Source organism: Nuphar pumila, chromosome 10 (assembly GCF_984573655.1).
Source record: "Nuphar pumila chromosome 10, dmNupPumi1.hap1.1, whole genome shotgun sequence".
Taxonomy (NCBI): Eukaryota; Viridiplantae; Streptophyta; class Magnoliopsida; order Nymphaeales; family Nymphaeaceae; genus Nuphar; species Nuphar pumila.
The window spans coordinates 116,087,057-116,107,856 of record NC_143258.1 but is presented as its reverse complement, the minus strand read 5'-3'; the positions used below and the strand labels follow the sequence as shown (position 1 = coordinate 116,107,856).

The 20,800-nt window shown below is 38.4% G+C and overlaps 1 protein-coding gene across 2 annotated transcripts; it reads right to left on the bottom strand.

Moving 5' to 3' along the window:
* Window positions 1-5,482: 5,482 nt before the first annotated feature.
* ATAB2 (RNA binding protein) lies at window positions 5,483-16,522 on the bottom strand. Of its 2 annotated transcripts, XM_090019809.1 has the most exons (5): window positions 15,958-16,522; window positions 15,770-15,839; window positions 12,885-13,056; window positions 7,560-7,703; window positions 5,483-5,830 (listed from the first exon to the last, which is right to left on the bottom strand). In XM_090019809.1, the coding sequence occupies exons 1-5, from the start codon at window positions 16,446-16,448 to the stop codon at window positions 5,571-5,573; spliced, it is 1,137 nt and encodes a 378-aa protein (XP_089875935.1). In that variant the 5' UTR covers window positions 16,449-16,522; the 3' UTR covers window positions 5,483-5,570. The 2 variants fall into 2 exon arrangements, with proteins under 2 accessions (XP_089875935.1, XP_089875936.1); XM_090019810.1 differs by lacking the exon at window positions 7,560-7,703.
* Window positions 16,523-20,800: the final 4,278 nt, after the last annotated feature.

Genomic DNA, 20,800 nt, shown 5'->3' with positions numbered 1-20,800 from the left:
CACCGGGTATTACCATAAATTTGTGCAAGGATATGCCCAAATCGCCTAGAGAGACAAGGGTACAAGAAGGGTCTGGCCCCTTGGAAGGGATGAATGACCAGCTTGGAGAGACTTGAATTCTGGTGGATCATAGAGAGGAGAGAGAGAATAAAGAGAGATAAAAGAAGGAGAGAGACATCTAAAGAGATGGACATCTAGAGTCAGGGAGAGAAAGAGAGGGCCTCTATTTATAGATGGAAGACCTGTGATAGGCTCCCTACTTAATCATATAAGATATAAAGAATCACACTGCAAAATAAGAACTAGACTAGAAAGAGGATTCTAGACTTCTACCTCTGTCGTGGCTCCTACTCTAATTAAAAGTCTTAATTAAAACAAACTTGAAAAGACTTGATTAGACTCTCTCTAATCACCTTCCTGAAAGGTGAAAGATTCCTCTACAAGATATGGGGACATCCTGCCCTGGACTTCTTAATTAACGCTTTCCATGTGAGCCTCGTCGGCTGACTCTCTCTACTTCTGGGATGGACAAGTGTCATGCTCTTTTTTCTTCTAGTATGGACATGTGTTCATTGAATTTTCTATATGTGAAGAGAACACCCCAACTGCCACATCATCCTTATGGGTCCTACCTAAGCCTAGATGGCCCTCACTGCCTACAGAGTAAGGCATGTAGATGTTGAAGCTCTGATTTGCACCAACTTTTAAAATTTGGGTCGTAACAATAGGAGGTGGAGATGCTGAGGTGGTGAATAATGTTGATGTTCCTCAACAAAAGAAGTTGACTGCAGTTGTAGAGAGTGCGCAGAGGAGGAGGTTTTGCCTCAATCATTTGCTCGAGAGAAGAGAGGGTCTGCAGACAAAAACAATAATTTAATTGGCATTAAGAAGCCAAAGATCGAACCTTCGATGTGGAGCTATGTTTGATTAAAAATAAGTCATTGGAGGAACAAGTGCATACTCTGTGTCAGATTGTAGGATTTGTAGGCCCAAGAGTCAGATTACAAAGGAGGTGGTTTCACCATAATCATTCGCTAAAAACAATAACCTGACTAGTATTAAGAACTCAAAGAACAAACCCCCTGATGTTGAACATTTCCCTATTTCATCAATTAATGACCATGTACAACGTAGTTCGTCGAACCCTCTAATGTTGAGCTATGCGCTGTGAATGTGTGTAACATGTTCACTTTTTAAGGAATAGAATGAATATATGTATAAGCATGTTCATTTCTTAATGACTAGAATGAATATATACTTATGAGCATGTTTATTTTTTAATGAATGAAATGAATATAATGAATATATATATATGACCACATTTAGTTTGAATGAATTGAATAAAGTTGTATCGCACCCTCTACCCAAAATATAGATTCACACTTTTTTTTTTGCAGACTTCATGAAGTCCACATAAAATATAGGCAAAAAATGACCAATATTTATAAGGATGAGGAAGTTTGCATAAAATATATGCGAGGATTTGGAAATCTACATATATTTTATGTGAACTTTCTCATTCTCGCAAATATTGGTCATTTTTTGCCTATATTTTATGCAGACTTTGTGAGATCTTCCTAATAAAATATATGTGTACTTCTCATCCTTGCATAAAATATATGTGAACTTGTTTGCATTCATTTCATTCTTTCACAAAATGAAGACGCTCATACATTTAATTCTTTCACAAAATGAAGACGCTCATACATTTAATTCTTTCACAAAATGAAGTCGCTTATACATTGCAATCATTCAATTCTTTCACAAAATGAAGTTGCTCATACATTGCATTCATTTTATTCTTTTATAAAATGAAGCAACTCATACATTGCATTCATGCCATTCTTTCACTAAATGAATGAATGGTAATACATTGCATTTATTTCATTATTTTACAAAATGAAGTTGCTTATACATTGCATTCATTCGATTCTTTCAGAAAAATGTTGCTTCTCACTGCCTCTTTGATAGGGAGAAAATAGATTATACCATGTGATCAAGTGCTGATTATAAGATACATTGATTCTATATTGATGAAGAGAAAATATAGTATACAGTCGATTTTACATCATCATCGTCCAACACATCTATCCAGCTATCACAATTCGTTAAAGCCACAATCCCCCATCTATTAACATCGTCACCGTTCACGTTTTCTATGATGAGAACGAGTTTTCAAATGATCAACTGCAATACTCACGAATAACTTGCGGACTTTCATTTTCTATCTCATTCATACAATAAAACGTGCTTATCAAAGAAACTCGATGTCGATGATTTTTCGTCGATAAAGTGTCGCAGATCTTCTCACCGTCGATGTTTAGCCCTAAAAGAATGACCATTATTTTTTTACTGATTGAAGACCATAAAACCTCTAGTGTTTGTGAAACCCTAGCTTTGCTTCTATACTATGCTCATACAAAAATTCACATGTTTTATAAGATCTCATATCTAATTGTGTGAAGAGACACAAATATGTCATGTCCTACAATTTCTTATGTTCGCAACACAAAATAAGAATTTTTCCTCATGAAAATCGCATTTTATAGGTACTAGATATATGTGATTTTACTAAGATATTTGTAAAGTTACGATCACAAGGAGGTTCACAAAACTTGTTTTTGCGTGCTTCATGAAGACCGCAAAAAATATATGTGAACATACATCTAAGTATGGGTTAAAGAAAGGAGAATGGAGGTTCATACGGTTTCTCGTGACTTTGGTATAAAATATGTAATTTTACTAATATATTTGTGATTTTATGATTAAACAGAGAAGACCACATACATTAATTTTTTGTGAGTTTCTTGAGGACTGCAAAAAAAAATGTGTGGGCCTCATTTTAAGTGGAGTTTGTAATACTCGATGAGCAGAGCCATATATCGCATGAACTTTGTGAGTTTCACACATGCTAAAGATAAAAAAGTCCTAACAAAGTTGGCTATTTACGGTTTTGATCATCGGGCAGATTTTACCAAATTATAAAGTTTTTAGAAAAAACACATCATTTTTATCATACATTATAGACATTTTTCGTATGTGAATCTCCTAAGTGATTTTAGCTACATTAAGAGGTTCACAACATATTTATGCATACGTGAGGAAGTATGTACAAATATATTGTGAATCTTCTGGGTGATTTAATCCATATTCAGAGGTTCACAACATATTTGTGTGAATGGCAGGAGGTTTACACAAATATGTTGTGAATCTTGTTGATTTTAACCATATTTGAAAATTTGCAATATATTTGTGTAAACGTCAGGAGGTCCATACAAATATATTTAGAGGTTTGCAACATATTTGTGCAAATGTCCGGAGGTCTAAACAAATATATTCGGAGGTTCACAACATATTTGTGTGAACGTCAGGAGGTCTGTGTAAATATGTTGTGAATCTCTTTGGTAATTTTAACCATATAAGTTTACAACTTATTTGTGTGAACGTCAAGAGGTTCACAACATATTTGTGCAAACGTTAAGAGGTCCACACAAATATGTTGTGAGGTCCATACAAATATGTTGTGAAGGGTAAAATGATCCTAAATAAGCCAGGAATCAGTGATTTTGGACATGCCGAGAATTTTGACATTTGTGGGTTTTTGTGAGAACACGCCCTTGTTAAACTACTTAAACCCTTTTCCCTATTAATAGAAAAAAAATGACTCGACTGATAGCTAGGTAGGGCCTGAGAGTAGGCATGCAAATGGATTGGATTTGGGTCCAATATTGCCAGATTCAAATTTGAAACCCAAACGCAAACAGAAAGTCCAAATCAGAATAAGATCCATTGTGGTAATGTGGTAATAGTGGATCTAGAAAAAATGGAATAAAAACAAGCTGTTTACATGTAAAAAAAAATGCAATTGAGTTGGATTCTGATCCAGATCCGAACCAGGTCTGACTTAAAGTACTCATCAGAATTCAAATGTAATCTCATTTAGCATATACAAATCCGGTCTGAATGTACATTTGGATTTTACTTAGAGGATCCAAATCCATAAATAGCGTGCAAGATTTGGATCAGATATCTGACTATGTCCAATCCGTTTGCACCCGTACTTGAGAGTTTTCCGCTTGACCATGAAAACTGAAAAGAGTTTTTTTTTTCTTTAATTTAATATGTGCCATTAAAATGCTCGTAAATTGGGGCCTCTCTGTAATTGTTTTAATTTCATATGATACTAGGATAAAGCGTTTGGGAACATTGTACATGAATAATACCTTTCAATAACAACTAATTATATCCCCCCTCCTTTTTTATTTTTATTCTTTTTTTCACAATTATTTTGTTGCATTTAATCAAAATAATTAACAGTAAAATAATTAACAGTTTATAATCATCGTTGATTTTTCAACGGTTGGATTTAAATGCACTAAGTTGCTAAATGCGATCCATGTTCAGAAATATGTACACAGAGCACATGGTTTTAGTATCAGCTTTAAGGAATGGGGAAATAAGACAAAGGCTAGCCCTAGAGATGGGTTAAGGCATAACTATGACGACCATGACGATGATCATGGCCTCTGTATGCATTAAGAAATTACAGGTGGGCGTTTTTTGTTTACTCGGAACCCCAAGATCAAAGACCTAGTCGCGCTGGCTCATGTTGTACTTATACTTATGGTCGCTGTTCTAGCAGCATAAAACTCCTAGGGCTTACCCCTCACCCCCAAGGAGTTGCCATGTTTTGGCTTGCCGCAAGGGGTGATGCTTATGGGATTTGAACCTAGACCACCCATTTAGCAGCCTAGGCTCCATCCCAACCCATACTTTTGCAGCTCATATGCATTTATCGGACACGCATCTCCAAATTTTTAGCATTTTGGTATATGCTTGTATCTCCATATTACAATCTGTCTCCAAATTACAATAACTACATAACACTAATTTATGCCTCAGGCAATGATCTCTCTCTCTCTCTCTCTCTCTCTCTTATATTGGCTGGTAAATGAACCCAGCAGCTCGTGACTTGGCTCAGTTCCGCTCATCATGAACTCGTTCGTGATTGGTTCATATAGCTGGTGAGCCAAGCCATGAGCAGCTCATTTAGCTTAAATGAGTCGGGAGAGCTTGTATAGATAAAAAAAATAAATATAGATTTATATATAATGTACATTTTAAGTGTAATATATAAAAGAAGAATGTGTAAAATATATATACAAAGAGAAGGATGCATGGAAAATATATACATAAAATATGAAGAATGAAGTGCAATATATATATATATATATATATATATTTAATAAATAACATGAAATATTTTTACACTAACTAGGTTGTGTTCGGCCCGTCTCATTCAAAGACGAGCCAAGCTTGAGCTCAGCTTGGCAAACCACGAACACGAGCAAAGTCACAAGCTCAATCCACTGGGAAACAAGCCGAGCCCGAACATGCCCTGTTCGGTTCATTCTCGTTTACCAGCCCTATCTCTCTCTCACACACACACACACATGCGCACACACACAAGAATACATGCATATGAACATGCAACAACATTAAATAGAATGAAAAGTAGATAAAATACAAATAAAAAGTAAATAAATCAAAGACAAGAAAATCTGTTTTTCCTATACTGGAGGAGGTGGCAAGTCTAGTAAGAGCCAGAACCCAACACAGTCTTCTGAATCTAGATCATCTTGGATGGCAAGAAAATGCAAGCCCCCACATGCCCTCTTGGCTGCTTCCCAAGCTTCAGCCTCCTGGGTTGCAGCTGCAGTCTTCTTGTAAGTGGCATAAGTGTACCTTGTAGAAACTCCAACTGAAAGGATCAAGCACGCTCGATCCAAGTCTGCTTCCACAGAGGACAACTCTAAGCCGTTCATCCAAGCTGGTTATGTCAAGCAAACCAAGTCAATAATCCAACAGATGAAATAAAACTTTGACAGCTTATTCTTATATAGGGAGTTCATTCACATCACAAGTGCACCTGCTAGAGTCTGTAAATGAATTCATGTTGGACCATACGAGCCTTTAACAATGCATATCAACAGACGCCACATCCTATGGCTCCCATGAAATTTACAGGCCCATCCATGGCATTGGTTTCCAACATTTGTGGTTTATATTGATCGTCGTGCATTCCTATTGGATCGTCCATTTTCTATTTGTGTGTTACTAATAAGATCAAAGGCAAATGATATCATTTTGTACCAGGAGAAAGCAAAAACAATACAAGGTTTTGATAAGTATTTTTTTTTCTGGGCCTATAAATGTCACTGCATCAAGTGTAGCCACATAATTTTGCCTACATAAAACCATAAAGATTTTCTAGTTCAACAATAAAAACAGCATAATGATTTCTTGACCCAGCTGTAAGCATGAACATAGTCTTAACAAATGATTGATGTCACATGCAATGTAATATAGTATTTTTCTTTTAATATCACCTTAGTCATAATGCCCCTCAATTTTGCATAATTGGCAGCAAGAAATCATGGAGACATAACAAGCCACAGTTTCAGATCTCAAGGAAAGCAATCAATAGCCATTTTAGCAGTTTTCATCATTCAATCAGGTTTTTGAACCACATAGTTGAGTTGTTTCCTTGCATTATTCTCTCACTCTTCAGGACCAATGTTGCCATGTCTTCGATAATCCATCGTGCTCTTCAGTCCAGTATTTCATTCTTCAGAGCAAAAACAGTGTTGTTCCCTCAAAATCTAGTGCATTGACTACTTTCCAAGGGTTTTTTTTTTTTAAACATAGATTTATAAGGAATTTTTTAATATAGTAAACATAATTGTATTTGGGATTTCAACGTCAACAAGATATTGTTCTCTCAAAAAAAAATCAACACGTTATTGTGTAAAGATCATTGTGAACATTTTGCATCATTATCTCAACTCAGTTTCACACTTCTGTTTCATGACATTAGTACAAGGGCATACACAAAAAGTTAATGTTAGAAAAGGACCCTATGTGATATACGCTCATACAAAGCCCTATCTATGTCACAGGGACATGCCATTTTGGTGGCATGTCCCTGGTGATATGAGCGGACAGGCTCAGACATGCGGATATGGACACCAACACATACAAACAATGTTTTAGTATTATTTTATTAAAATTTAAAATTTTCAGGTTTTATTTTATAAAAACATACATTTTTAACATTAAAATACCAAAAAATGGTTTTTTATTGATTACAAATTTTCATGTCCTATTTTCCAAAAAAAAAATGAACTTGTGAGTCAAACCCACGTCACGCATCCTCATGTCCATGCGTCTTTGTAACATAGAGCTTTATGCTTCTTCAGGTTTGCATTTTGCAACATTTTACAGCTTGTAGCTGGTGATGAAGAAAAAAATACCATTCAGGACAAAATATGCCCAGTGAACTTGTTCTCTTCCATGTACACTTCATAAATGGTCTAATCAGATAAAAAGGTTAGCCCAAAGTTTATACTTACACAATTACAGACTAGAAATATTCAAAATTCAACATGATAGAGGAAATCCCTGATAGTGAATGACAGATCATGCTTAAAGGGAGTAATTTATTTGCTATAATGAGACAATGATATGTAATATTTTCCTAAATTAAATGAAAAATGTACCTGCTAAAGGTTTAGCACGCGAAGATCCGACTGCTAGTCCTGGTATCAGTGTGCTATCTTCTATGTCAATCCCCAGCAAGTCTAAATCCAGACTTCCAACAAAAGCAAATTTTGTTTTCAGTGTTGCAATCTCCTGTTTAACAGCTGCAAGTTTGAAATTGTGATTGTTTTTTTAACTCAAAATGCAAAATGCTGGCATTTGAAAATCTAGTAGCAAGTCATGAAGTATCAATGAGCTCTAAGTGTCTTAAGTGCGAGGCAGAAAGAAATCATATTGACATCCAATTGGTGTCTATAGTGACATCTCTTTTTCCTTTCCCGGGAAATCATTATTCATGAACTTACAAACATTAAACATGATAAACAGATGCGTGATAATAGAATTTATGCATAAATATTGATATTCATTGTTAGGAACAGTCTAACATAAATAGTGAAACACATTTCCTATAGAATTACTATAACAAGAAAATTCTAAACATAATTAACAAAATGAGATAAAGATGGAAGAGAACAATTACTACATACACTATGGTTGAAAAGGTCAAAATGTTTGATATGCTATTGTGCAAAGCGGGTACTACTCTTGAGTTATTTTCAACATTGAGAAGTCTATTTATATGTTGGTGTTTCCTTTTATTTCAGAGTGGCTTATTCTTGACATCAAGTGGTGAATAGAGATAATTACCACCATGCACACCCGACAAGGATATAAAGGAATGAACTGCTATTTATCATTATTCATAATCCATGCATTACACCTATGAGAAGGATTGAACTGCCGTTTATCATCATTCATAGACCATGTACCATACTCACTTGTATCAGTCTCGGCTATTTCTCGGTGAGGGTTTTTCTTGGAGATATTTTTAAAAAGTGGTTTTCCTAGGAAAATATCAGAAATTTTTTTGAAGTTTTAAAATATGAAAAATGTAAATATAATAAGAATGATAGGAAAATAATAAGTTTTGTATTATTGTCTTGAAAAATATAAATAAACAAGTTTTAAAAGTTTTTTAAATACAAAAAGAAACAAAAAAAAAGGAAAAAACAGAGCTTAAAATATATAAAATAAATTTTAAAATATCACAAAGAATATGTGATAATATCATGATATTTTTATTTTGCTGATATTTTGCCAATATTATTGGCCTAACTTAAAATGGTAATAATATTTGCAATATTTTCCAAATATCAGCGATATTGGTGACTCTGCTATACACTACACCTATCAGCATTTTGCTTTAATGGTTTATTTGTAACACTTGTTCAAAATGTTTTTTTTTTAATAACCGGGAAAAACTGCCTCGCTGAGTTCAATGGCACAAAACCCCAGGTCCTCCTTGCCCACCAAGGAGTACACCTTGCGGCAAAGAATGCAGCCATGTGTTTCAAACTCGTAACATCCTGTCAATTTAGTGACAATTCATGAGTGGCATTCATGAGTTGCCCCTACCAGATGAGCGGCCCTCGTGGTCTACTTGCTCAGAATGTTAATCTCTGCACAACAACATTATCAATCATTAAAATAATACCACAGACTTGTTAATATATTATTAAGAATGTTTTGAATGGCATGGCCTGCAGTTTTGCAGCATAAAAGAACCCATGAAAATTGTGAAATACATACGAAGTATAGGCAGTTTCTCAACCAAAATTGACTTGTAAACCAGAAGAAATACAACAGTATTGACAAATACAGTCCCATCAACATCAAAAGCAACTCATTTCTAGGAAATTCTAACTTCCTGCACTAAACTTATCCAGTCTTCCTCACTTTCTGTTCTTTTGTCTGTGGACATCCAACAGATAAGTTTTAAATAATAAATTGTGTTATTTTCGACTCTTTAATTAGGTTTTACTAGATCACAGGAAACCATCAAGATACAAAAAAACTTACATATTAACACAAGGCCCATGAAAAGACAATGGACAGACAGTGAGTAAATTAACTAACCAAATTGCACAAGGTTCTCTTGAAATTGGATAACAAAATACATTCTTCTCATTTTATTTTTATTTTTATATTTTGTTTTGATATATGCTGTCAAGAGAGTGCTCATTGTAGCTTGTCAAGGCGACATGCCCTAACTCTTGACATCTAAAACAACGAAGGGTCGACTCACTAGGTTTGGCTTTGGACCGGGTGTGAAAAGCTGGGCCTGACTGGCTAGGTTTGCTAAGGTCTGCTCTAGGCTTTGAATCACTAGGGGAGCTTGCTCCCCTGGTTGGGAAACCCGACTTAGGTCGACCGGTGGGTTCACTATGGGACGTCCTATATTCTTGCCTCCGCTTCAGCTTGTTCTCGATGTTCATGGCGTAACTGCTGGCCTGATCTAATGTCTCAACTGTGACACAACTAAAATCATCAGAAATAGCAAGACGGAGACCCGAAATGTACCTCGTGACCTGCTGACGAGTTGTTTCCTCGATCTGCACACGCAGGGAAAGTCGATGGAACTCTGCGGTGTACTCTGCTACAGTTCGGGAGCCTTGGCGCAGGGTCAGGTATTCCTTATAGGCTCGCTCGGCGTGATCCGAAGGCAGGAATTTTGACTGCATCAATCTTTGCATTTCCTCCCACGACTGTACGCGCTCTAATCCCTGCCGCTCCCTCGATCGTTGTAGCTCCACCCACCATGTTTGTGCTAGGCCTCTCAATCGAGTAGACGCTAGAGAGACACGACGATGTTCAGCGACGGTGTGATAGTCGAAGAAGAATTGCACGGCATAAGACCAGTCGAAGAACTGCTCCGCGTCAAATCGCCCCGTAAACTCCGGAAGATCCAGTTTCACCCCATAAGTGGAGGAGTGGTCTGGTGCTCTCTGTTGACGTGGCTCCACCATTCCTGCAGGATGCTCGTTCCAGAAAACATCGTTGTCCCATACTGCTTCATTGTCCGTAGTGCGGTATTGCTTGCCGGGATGCTGGTGTTGTCGAACTCTCCCGATGGGGGGTCGACGGTCAGGGCGCGCCGGTTCCTGCTGACATTGCCTCGGTCTGATTTGCCGGTGGGCGGGCACCATCTGCGGCCGGTATTATGGTACTGGAATGACGGGAAGTCCAAGGTAGGGTGGAGGGTTCGGGTTCCTGGCGGGTAGAGTTGGTATAATATGGTTGTGGGTTAGGAGTATGGTGTTGGGTCGGATGTTATATTGGGTTCTGGGCCAGGGTTGGGTAGACAGGTGGGTTTGGGTTTGGGTATGGGGCCTGGTGGGTATATTGATGGGTTGACTCGCTCGATGGGATATGGATCGGGCCCATTCCTACACTACTCGTCGGACCCAGATATGGATGGGCTGGATCGGGGTTCAAGTTGTGGAGATAATAGGCTTGGTTTGAACTCGATCCCCGATCCATAAGATTATGGGTATGGTTTTGACCCGGCTCAAATCCAAACTGGAGCTCCGTCCGGGTCCGATATGGGTTAGGGTCGGCATGGGGTCTATTTTGAGGGTCGGAATTAATGGGTTGGTTCTGGTTCGGGGCTGCCCGCGAACCGGAACCAACTAGGTAGGTTGGGTAAGGGGTGTCTAGACCCAAACCCACTCCCTGAGACCCAATGGTTGGTCCCAGCGAAACAGGCCTGGGTCCTGTTGTATCAAAAACTGGATTGATTCCTCTTGGGTCTGGCCCAATCAAAAGGGGCTCGCCAACTCCAGCTCGTAGGGATGCGACTACAGAGCCTCCCCGTGTGGGGTCGGGAGGGAAAGGTAAGTCCCTCCCGAGCCGGGCTGACAAGACCGGGCCTGCAGCAGGGTCCAGCGCTGGACCCCTGCCGACTCAACTCAACCTGCGACGCAGCCCGCCCGCAGCCCTGCCACGACCCAGGGCCTGCAGGTGGACCCAGCGCAACGCTGGGGCCCTGCAGGTTCGGGTTGACCTATTGCGCAGTCGCCGTTACACCTGGCCACGAACCCTGGCCTGCAGGTGGACCCAGCGTACTGTTGGGGCCCTGCAGGCTAGGGCCCACCTGCGAGATTGACGCAGTTACTCGCTACCGGGGATGAGGTACTCTTACCAGGGAATCGTTGTTCGCCGAGATCCCCTGGTGCTGTTGAAAGGTGTCCAGGTCAGGCATGGATGTTGGAACTGGTGGGAAGGCAGCGATATGTCCTTGTTGTAGGGGTGTCGGCTGATATGATTCGGCAGCCTGGGGACTCAAATTTGCAGACGCACCATCAGTGAGGCCTGCATCAGGTACTGCACACGGCCCCTTGCGCGACTCGACTGCTGTCATGCGATTATCCAACCCATCCAGCCTTTTCGACAGGTCGGTGACATCCCGACTCATGCGCAACATATTCTCTTGTATTTTCGTCAACACCTCCATTACGCGCAGCATTGGATCTTCGTTGCTCGCCTCCTCACGCGCTTCGCCTTGTACCGGATCGATTCCCGCCTCAAGAGCCATCCCGCTGATGAAGGTGGAACGCCGGCTCTGATACCACTTTGATGCAGCCCACGTCGGAGAAGGAGTGAAAACAGAGGCCCACCGTGAATCGGTGTGGCTGAACCTCTTTATTAATCTCAATAAGTTTCAATAAACAATGGGGAAAACAACTAACAATAAAGAAATTAAGAAAAACAGGATGCAAGTAATAAGGAATAAGCAAAAGTGCAGAAAGAGAATGACGGTTGAAGCTTTCCAAACAGTCCCCCCCCCCCCCCCCACACGCAACCCTAGGAGTGGGCCTTTTAAAGGAGGCTATTTACTGGACTCGGGTCATGGGTCCAGACTTGGATCCGAACCGCAATCCGGGTCAACTTCTATCTGCAGCTGGTTCTGGGGCGTGCGAACTCCACCATGCCTGGAGTAGGTGCGCAGGGGTACCTCCCTGCATCGTGGCTCCGTCCCTGCAAGTGAGTCATACACGCGAGGTCGCTCATCTGCCCTTTGTGGCGGATCGGGTGGCACGATGGGCCCAATCGAGTCCTCCCCTGCATCAAAACAACAATACACATGCTACCTCTTGGGATTGAAAATATGGTCACGCAATTAGCAAGACGAATTGTTGCAGACATATAGACCTGGTGGCTCATGGTCCAATGGATTACCAGAGGCAGCCAGAAGATAAAGCAATAGGGCTAAATGGCAGATGCAAAACGCTTAGTAGTAGTTAGATTTATTTTTTTGATACAGATAAACGGCTTCGATTAGTTCTCAATCAATAATTGTTTACTTCATTAGTAATGATTATTGACTTAAGCTTATTTTCAATTTAATGCTTGTCTTTAAAACATGATTGATCTTATCGTTTTGTGTAAGATAAAGATAACAGAAAACACAAAGTTGTTTGAGGGAAAAGTGAACAACCACATACCTGAAAATGGTAACTGAACAAACACCCACTTCTCCCCAAACAGGTTCTCAGGAAGGTCCATAGGGAATGGTTTATCTAAGGCAAGAAGTGGCGTTGATCCTTTCTGGAAACCAGGGTGACACGAATAAACAGTTTCATAACGCTCCTCCAGCCATATTAGTAGTGATATGCACTGTACATAAAAGGAAGTGTAGGTAAAAATCATGCACAAAGCTAAAATCAAGCTAAAGATGAGTATAGATGGACACATGCTGATTATAATACACATTACGTATAAATATGTATAACACCAAACCTATTTGGAATAAGTTAAGCTAATAGCTCACCGTTAACAAGTCAGACTAACAATTTTGCACCAATTGGGAATGTAAAGGAATAGAACAAAACAAATGAAGACACAAAAGAATGCTGAAACTGAGGGAAGATCATCTCCCAATATTATTGAATTGGCTAAATGGTCTACAAGTTATGCTAGTTCCTCTTGTATCTCCTTGCCCTTAGATACATATTTGCTATCATAAAAAATCTTTTTATTATGGGACAATACTAATGCAGTCCTTTGTTGTCAAGGAACTGAAGATAAGAGAGGTAATTGGTGAAGTGTCTATACAGAGGAGATTATTCATTCAAAAGATAAAACTTGCAGTCCAACTTCAATAATGGAGCAAGATCTTGGCAGTGTCGTGCAGAAGGCTTTCTCATGGCCAGTTTGATAACTTATCTATGTTAACCAACAAGGGAACTGGTAGTTAAGCAAACTAAATTTTCCTCTAAAAGTTGGAAATCGGAAAAAATTAAGAGATTAATTATCTTGTGGTAATCAACAGTATTCTCATTTTTCCCTTGCCCATGGGACAAATGAGAAGTGATGTATTGTTGGATCACAAATGAGAAGTGATCCAGATTCAACCCTACTTCATCTGACATGATTCGGTCCAAAGTTCACACAAGTGGAAGTGAACTGTTGTAAAACACCATTTTTAAGTGGGTGTGAACTAACACTAGTGCAAGCGTATTTGAATTCTGCCCCATAAGCAGGAAATGATGGGATATCAAACTGTGATCCATAATATACCACCTATCTCATGTTTCCAGATAAGTGAATGCATTCAAATGCACCTATAAATTGAACATTATTTTGAAAAAGTTATGGTCTACGTCACATAGGTGTGGGTGCGACGATGCGGCACTTTAAAAAAACTTGGATGCAGGGGTGCAAGAAGGGTATATCCGCACCCGCACCTTTGTGACATAGTATATATATATATATAACTGGACATGGTTAGGGTTAACTGAATCTACTTTTGGACAGAAATAGACCTTGGTGTGGTTGACTTCACCTGACACAAAAGAAACCATGTCCAAGTGTCGCACCCATATGGGTGTGGGTGCAATACGGGTGCGTTGCCCTGTTAGAAGAGTCTGTTATACATATATATATATATATATATATATTAGTAATGATACAGTGCTCCTGAAGTACCTACTCCCACCTAATAAAAGCTTTAGATTGTCAAATTTCTTAAACTTTTTTAGTTGATCAGACCCTATAGATATGATCTATAAGCATTATTTAGTAGAAAACAAGTTTTGGATCATGTGATTATAGCATATATGTGTGTTTTTTAAGACCTTTAAAAATCAACGGCTCACAATGTATCAAAATTTCATGTCTTAAAAAATCCAACTTTTATGCCCAAAAAACATTATCCAAAGCTTGATTCCTATAAAATAAACTATGTTGAGTACATCCATAAGGTTTAATTGAGAAAATATAACTTACAACCATGATTTCTAGTATGTGGGAGTAGATACTCCCAGAGCACCAGATCTCTCTCTCTCTCTCTCTCTATATATATATATATATATATATATAGAGAGAGAGAGAGAGATAGAGAGAGAGAGAGAGATGTATGTGTGTGTACATTTATGTATTCATATATATAATATTAGATAAAACTGGACTTGGCTAGGGTTAACTGAATTTACTTTTGGATGTGGTTGACTTCACCTGACACAAAGGAAACCGTGTCCAAGTGTCGCACCCGCATGGGTGCGGGTGCGTTGCCCTGTTAGAAGAGTCCATGTTACATAGGTTATGGCATATTCTTAACTCTGGTGGGTTGGAGATCATATGTCAAGGAATTAAAAAAACATAGACACCAATTAAATATTTCATTGATTTGCTTCATGCATGCACAGGGATAGTGTAGAAGAAAGGATCATATTATGCAGACCACCAAACTAAATCACTTTCGATGATTCTCCTTCTCCAACAGCCATGTTAACAGAGTGCCAAACAGAAGCCTGAATGGTAACAGAGTCTATGAAGTGTTTATCTACTCATCATCCTAGTTTGTCTAATTTTATCCCGCTTTTCTTGGGCCTTTAGCCATATAGTTCATTTCAAAGGAAGAAAACGAGATCTCAAAGTATGGTTGCAGAGTTTCTACACTACACTAATGGAATACCATACACTCTGAAATCAAGCAAAGCAGTTTTATCACAAAGTTATATCACATTAGATGAAGTAAAGACTTTCACTAGATATGGAATTACAACAAACAAAATAGCCATCGTCTCATTATTTTGATCATGTTGGTTCATTTAATACTGCTGTGTGGGGCAACTGGATCATAGCCATTTCAGTAATCATAAAGGTAAACCATAGGTACCCTAAGAATTGAACCGATCACTTTATCAATTATTAAGTTCAAATACTGATGCCAAACCGTCAGAACAAAAGTTCAAATATTTGTTGAAGATTAACCAACCAAAAGAATTAGAAATCAGAGATTCACCAGCCAAACCAAAAGAAATAGAATTCAAAGATTCACCTTGAAAAAGAAAAAGAAGAAAGAACTGCAGATTGGATTCGTAAGTACCTTTTTACTGGGAACCGGCTTTATACCGAGCTCTGTACAAGCTTTCGTGATAATGGTCTGCATTTGAGACCTACACACATAATTCACAGAAACGAACAACACCCACCTTCACTCTATGCCCCTCAACTCAACCACCAGAACAGAGAATGCCGGGAACCAACCAAATTAAGTAGCCGGAGAGTAATCACCTGAAGAATCGGACGCGTTCCGGAAACGGGACACCGAGCAACTCCGAGATCGAAACTATGGCGTCCTTGAGCGTGACGCTGTTGATGACATTGTTGGGGAAGAACTTGGAGAACTGCAGCGAGAGCGTGGCGTCGCAGACTATGAGCTCCCACATCTTCTTCCCGCGGGCATCGAGTATCGGCCTCGAGCAGAAATCGAGCTCCCACTCGCTGATCGATTCCGGCGGGACCTCGGAGTCCAGGAAGCAGATCTCCAGGTCGTCATCGGAAAAAGAAGCGGCGGAAACCGGCGCGGCGGAGTCGGCCGATTGCTCGCTGACGGATCGGAAGGTGGGGATGGTGGCCCTGGAGTTTGGGTTGGGGATGGTGGTGGGGAAATGGGTGGTGGTGGTGGGCCTTGGGGAGGGTCTGGGGAGGGTAGGGGCGCCGGAATAAGGTCTGGACTGGGCGTGGGTTTGAGAGTTGAGAGAGGAGAAGGGGAGGGTGGCCATGAGAGAGAGAGAGTTGCAGAGCTCCTCTTCTTCCTCTTTCTCCCTCTTTCACATTCTTTTTCTTGTTTGTAAGATTTGAAGGGTGTGGGGGAGACGTTATCCACCACGTCTACGAACGGTAATCAAGTGTGCAAATGGATCGGATATAAGGTCTTGATCATGTTAGATCTGAATCTTAATCCAAAATGCGGTCAAAGATCCAGACGCGAATCTGGGTCTAAATGATATCCGATGAGTTCTGGTTGAATCCGATCTAATATATGATAATGCCGGACCCACTAAAAAAAACAGTGAGAAAAGTTGTTGTTATATGAAAAACATAGGGATCCGATCGACCCGTATGGTCCTCTACATGTTAGAGTTAGACCCGAATCCTAATCTGAAATTCATGCAATTGGTCCGAATGTGAATCCGTGTCTGAATGGCATCTGGTGAGTTTTGGTTTCATGCGGATCTAATATATGATAATTCTGGATCCACTAAAAAAGAGAGTAAGGAACACTCTTTATATTAGAAATACAAAAGGATCAGATGGTCCTGATCATGTCAGATCCGAATTCTAATCCAAAATGCATGCAATAGATTCGAATGTGAATTTGGGTCGTAACGATATCCGATGAGTTCTAGATCTCTAGTGGAATCTGGATCCAAAATATGATAATGCTAGATCTGTTAAAAAAAGAACAAAATTTTTATTTAGTTAACAATTTTTTATGCATTTTGACGAGGTTGCAGTATCATCATTTTCATTGACTTCCCTGGTTAGGTCGAAAGTTGAGTTTCATACGAATAATATATATAAGCATATTATTATATTTTTTTATTTTTTATAGATATAAGCATTTAATAGCCCCATTCATATTTTTGTTTTGTTGTGGTTGTAGATGTTTTTTTTTATGTTTTTCTATGTTTTATTTAATATTTGTTATGGGATTTACTATTTAATATTTTTCATAACTGTTTGTGTTGTAACTTATTTATGTTTGTTTGCTTGGCCTTTAGTTAATATTTATTATTTTTTTTATTGGTGTAATAAGGTTAAGGTTTACTGTACACAACTATTGCATAAGGGTTAAAGGTTATTTTGGATAGTTGGCTTTTAGAGTGGTTGTTATATATAATTATGTTAATTGAATATACAAAGTGTATATGATGCTATTTTGATTTGATGAATGATACGTTACGGTGGGTGAAGATAAACCTCAACCTACCAAAATTGTATTGGGGCAAGGTGAGGGAGACGGTTTCTCATCTGGGAAACTGTCTTCCCCACCATTTTTTGTTTTAATTTTTACTGCACTTCGGTGCAGGTTTTTACAATGGGTCAGAACAAATTTTCTCTCTCAATGTTTAATATTACCAATTTAGTTTTGCATTTTGATGGTTCAAGAACCATTAGTAAATAATCCAGTTGCACATCGAGCTACAAAATGATGAAATAGTAATGTTGATCTTGATTTCGATTCAAATATGAAAATAATTCAATTAATTAAATCTGGGGTGGATCTGAATACATTATTTGTGGATTATTTGATCTATAATCCCATACCCAGAATACATTATTTATGCAAATGGATCGGGTTCTGACCTGAGTATGTAACTAATCCAAATCTATATATTGGATATGCGTAGTTCACGTCCAAAACTTGGGTCTAATCCATCGTATATATGATTGGGTCTGATAATATCTGCATTCAAAAGTAGGCAACATTATAGCATTGGATCAGTGTCAGAGTGACATATAGACTGACTCCCTTTATTCTTTTTCATGTAAAAAATAGAAAAGAAGAGTTTATCCTTTCCACTGGATCTAGTATATCACTAGTACGGGTGCAAACGTGTTGGATACAGTTGTTTTGAATCCAAACCTAGATATTGGACAAGAGACAGAGATCAGAATTTACTTGATCGTGCTGGATCAAAAGCAAAAGGGTTTAAAACAAGTTTTTTCATGTAGAAAGGGCAAATTGATTGGATTTGATCTGGAACAACATGGAGATCTAATAGTAATCTGAACCCAATCCAAGTATGAAGAAGTTTAAATAAGGTATGTCCAAATTAGATCCAAATTTACCTGCATATCTTATACTGAGATCCATATTTGAATATCAGAATAAAGTGTTAGATTAGGATCATAGTCTGACCAAATCTAATCCGCTTGGACCTCTACATCCAGGTTCATTTGAGGTGTAGACCCATAACCTATAGGAAACTGTTATGGTTTAGAGTATGGTAGAAGATCCAGATTTAGGATTCAGGATCCAAATACCACTTTCAAAACCTTCTGGGGGTGTGGGGGGGTGGGTCACAGGTTGATGATGTAGCAGCTGACATAACTTCTCTAATGGTGACAAGTCAAAGATCTAGAGTCCAAATCAAGAGATGAGAAAGCAGGCATGACAATTAGGAAGGGAGGTCTACCTAAAGGAGCATGTAATCCTATAGAGACTTTTGAGATGTCTCTTAGTGATAGATTTAATTATTGTTAACTAAGTTGGTTAATTATGGAAGAACTTTTTATTTGGTTTATTCTTATGAAGAGTTATTAGTTAAGTAGGAGTCCTAGTATAGTTGGTCTTTTGACTTTTTTTAAATAGATGAGATTTTATATCATTACGACTCAAGCCAAGCTCTACTTATATAAAGAAACTTTGGGGAGCCATATTTAGCATTAAATATTGAATTGAGTTTTCTCATAAGACCTAGTTGTCCCCCTCTATCTTCTTTTTTTCTTCTCTCTCACTCCTCTCTTCTCTCTCTTCTTCCCCTTGAACGTTCCTTCTTCCTCTAAGGGAATGATGCAAGTCCTTATCGATGACAATGCTTCATCCAGACTAAGCACTAGGGGGTCCGTCTCAGCGCAAGCACGAGCATATATTAGCCGACTAGAACTAAGTTCGCAAATGAAACAACCAATAACAAGAACAGTTTATATAAAAAGACATATCCCAAAGATTCAGAGCACATTGGAGATTTGGAACCCATGTTCTACCAAACAAACCATTAATTTCAAATCATTGTTAAAATGAAATAGTTCAAAATATTAATGAAAATTTAATAACTTTAAAATTAAGTTCACAATTTTTTCAATCAACTCATCCACTTAGAAAAAGAACATCCTACAATCCATAGGATCAATTCTCTCTAGCACCAGTCTTGCCATCATGCTGCTCAACTAAGTATGGGTTCCACTACCTGAGAAATATGAAACAATGAGTGAGTACCACAATTCTCATATGAAATTATTACATCATTCAACAATATAACATAAAGCATACATCATAAAGCATGGATCAAACAAACATCAACCATAGAAATTGTTAAGGTACGTAAAAGAATTCAGATATTCTTGCAAACACAAGAGATACATAATCTAATGCATAATGCATAAGGTAGCTTTTATCTTCCTTATTGTCACTTACTTTTGAATGCATGAACAAGTTACTAGCAATCAATTTGAGTTTTTCTCCCGACTCCTCCAAGGGTATTGTTCATGGGCAAAAATTGAAGTACAAGGCAATACCAGTGGTATTTTTACCTACACATAATTTGAATTTTATTAACCTATTATGCACATGTTCCTCGGGTCTATAGATGTGCATATCATGAACACATAAATTATGTTGCATTAACATGATCATGTGCATGTTTGGATGTTATGCATGAGATGAATCATAAAAGCAAAATGCATATTGCAAGCAAGTGTTTATATACATATACAAATTATTTTATATGTATATTCTTGTTGTGTATGAATGAATGTACATTGTGGACATCTTTGAATAATTGTGTGTTTACATATTCACTGAGGATTTTTGCATAAGATGCATCGGTGGTCGGATGTGAACCACTGTAGGCCATGTGAGTCAAGTGCATGTGTTGCTCTAAAATTTGTGTGTATGCATTGCAAAATCCATTTTGAAACTATTGGCTTTCTAAATTAATTGCAATGTTAAATTGTAATGGGCCAAGGTTCCATATAGTGTTTTACATATTGATTTGCAAAATGATTCTTTTGTAAAGAATTTGATTTTTGATAAAAGAGATAAACAATGTAATTAATATTTTTCTTTATGGATGTCTCTTCCATAGTGTGAGAATCTTGGATGATAGTTTTGTGAAAATCGTGAGGATACTAAAACTCTGTGTGCGATTGTGCCCCTGAACTTGATATGGTGGTTTGACTCTCGACTACGATTTTAGAGAGTTTTCAGCCACTTTGCTTGATGGTGATGTTGTAGACACAACTGTTGTTATTGTTATACCAAGAAAGTGACATCAGTAGATGCTGATTTTCCTAGTGTCCCGACATTAGATGTTGATTCCTGATATCGGTTAGGGAACAAGTGTGA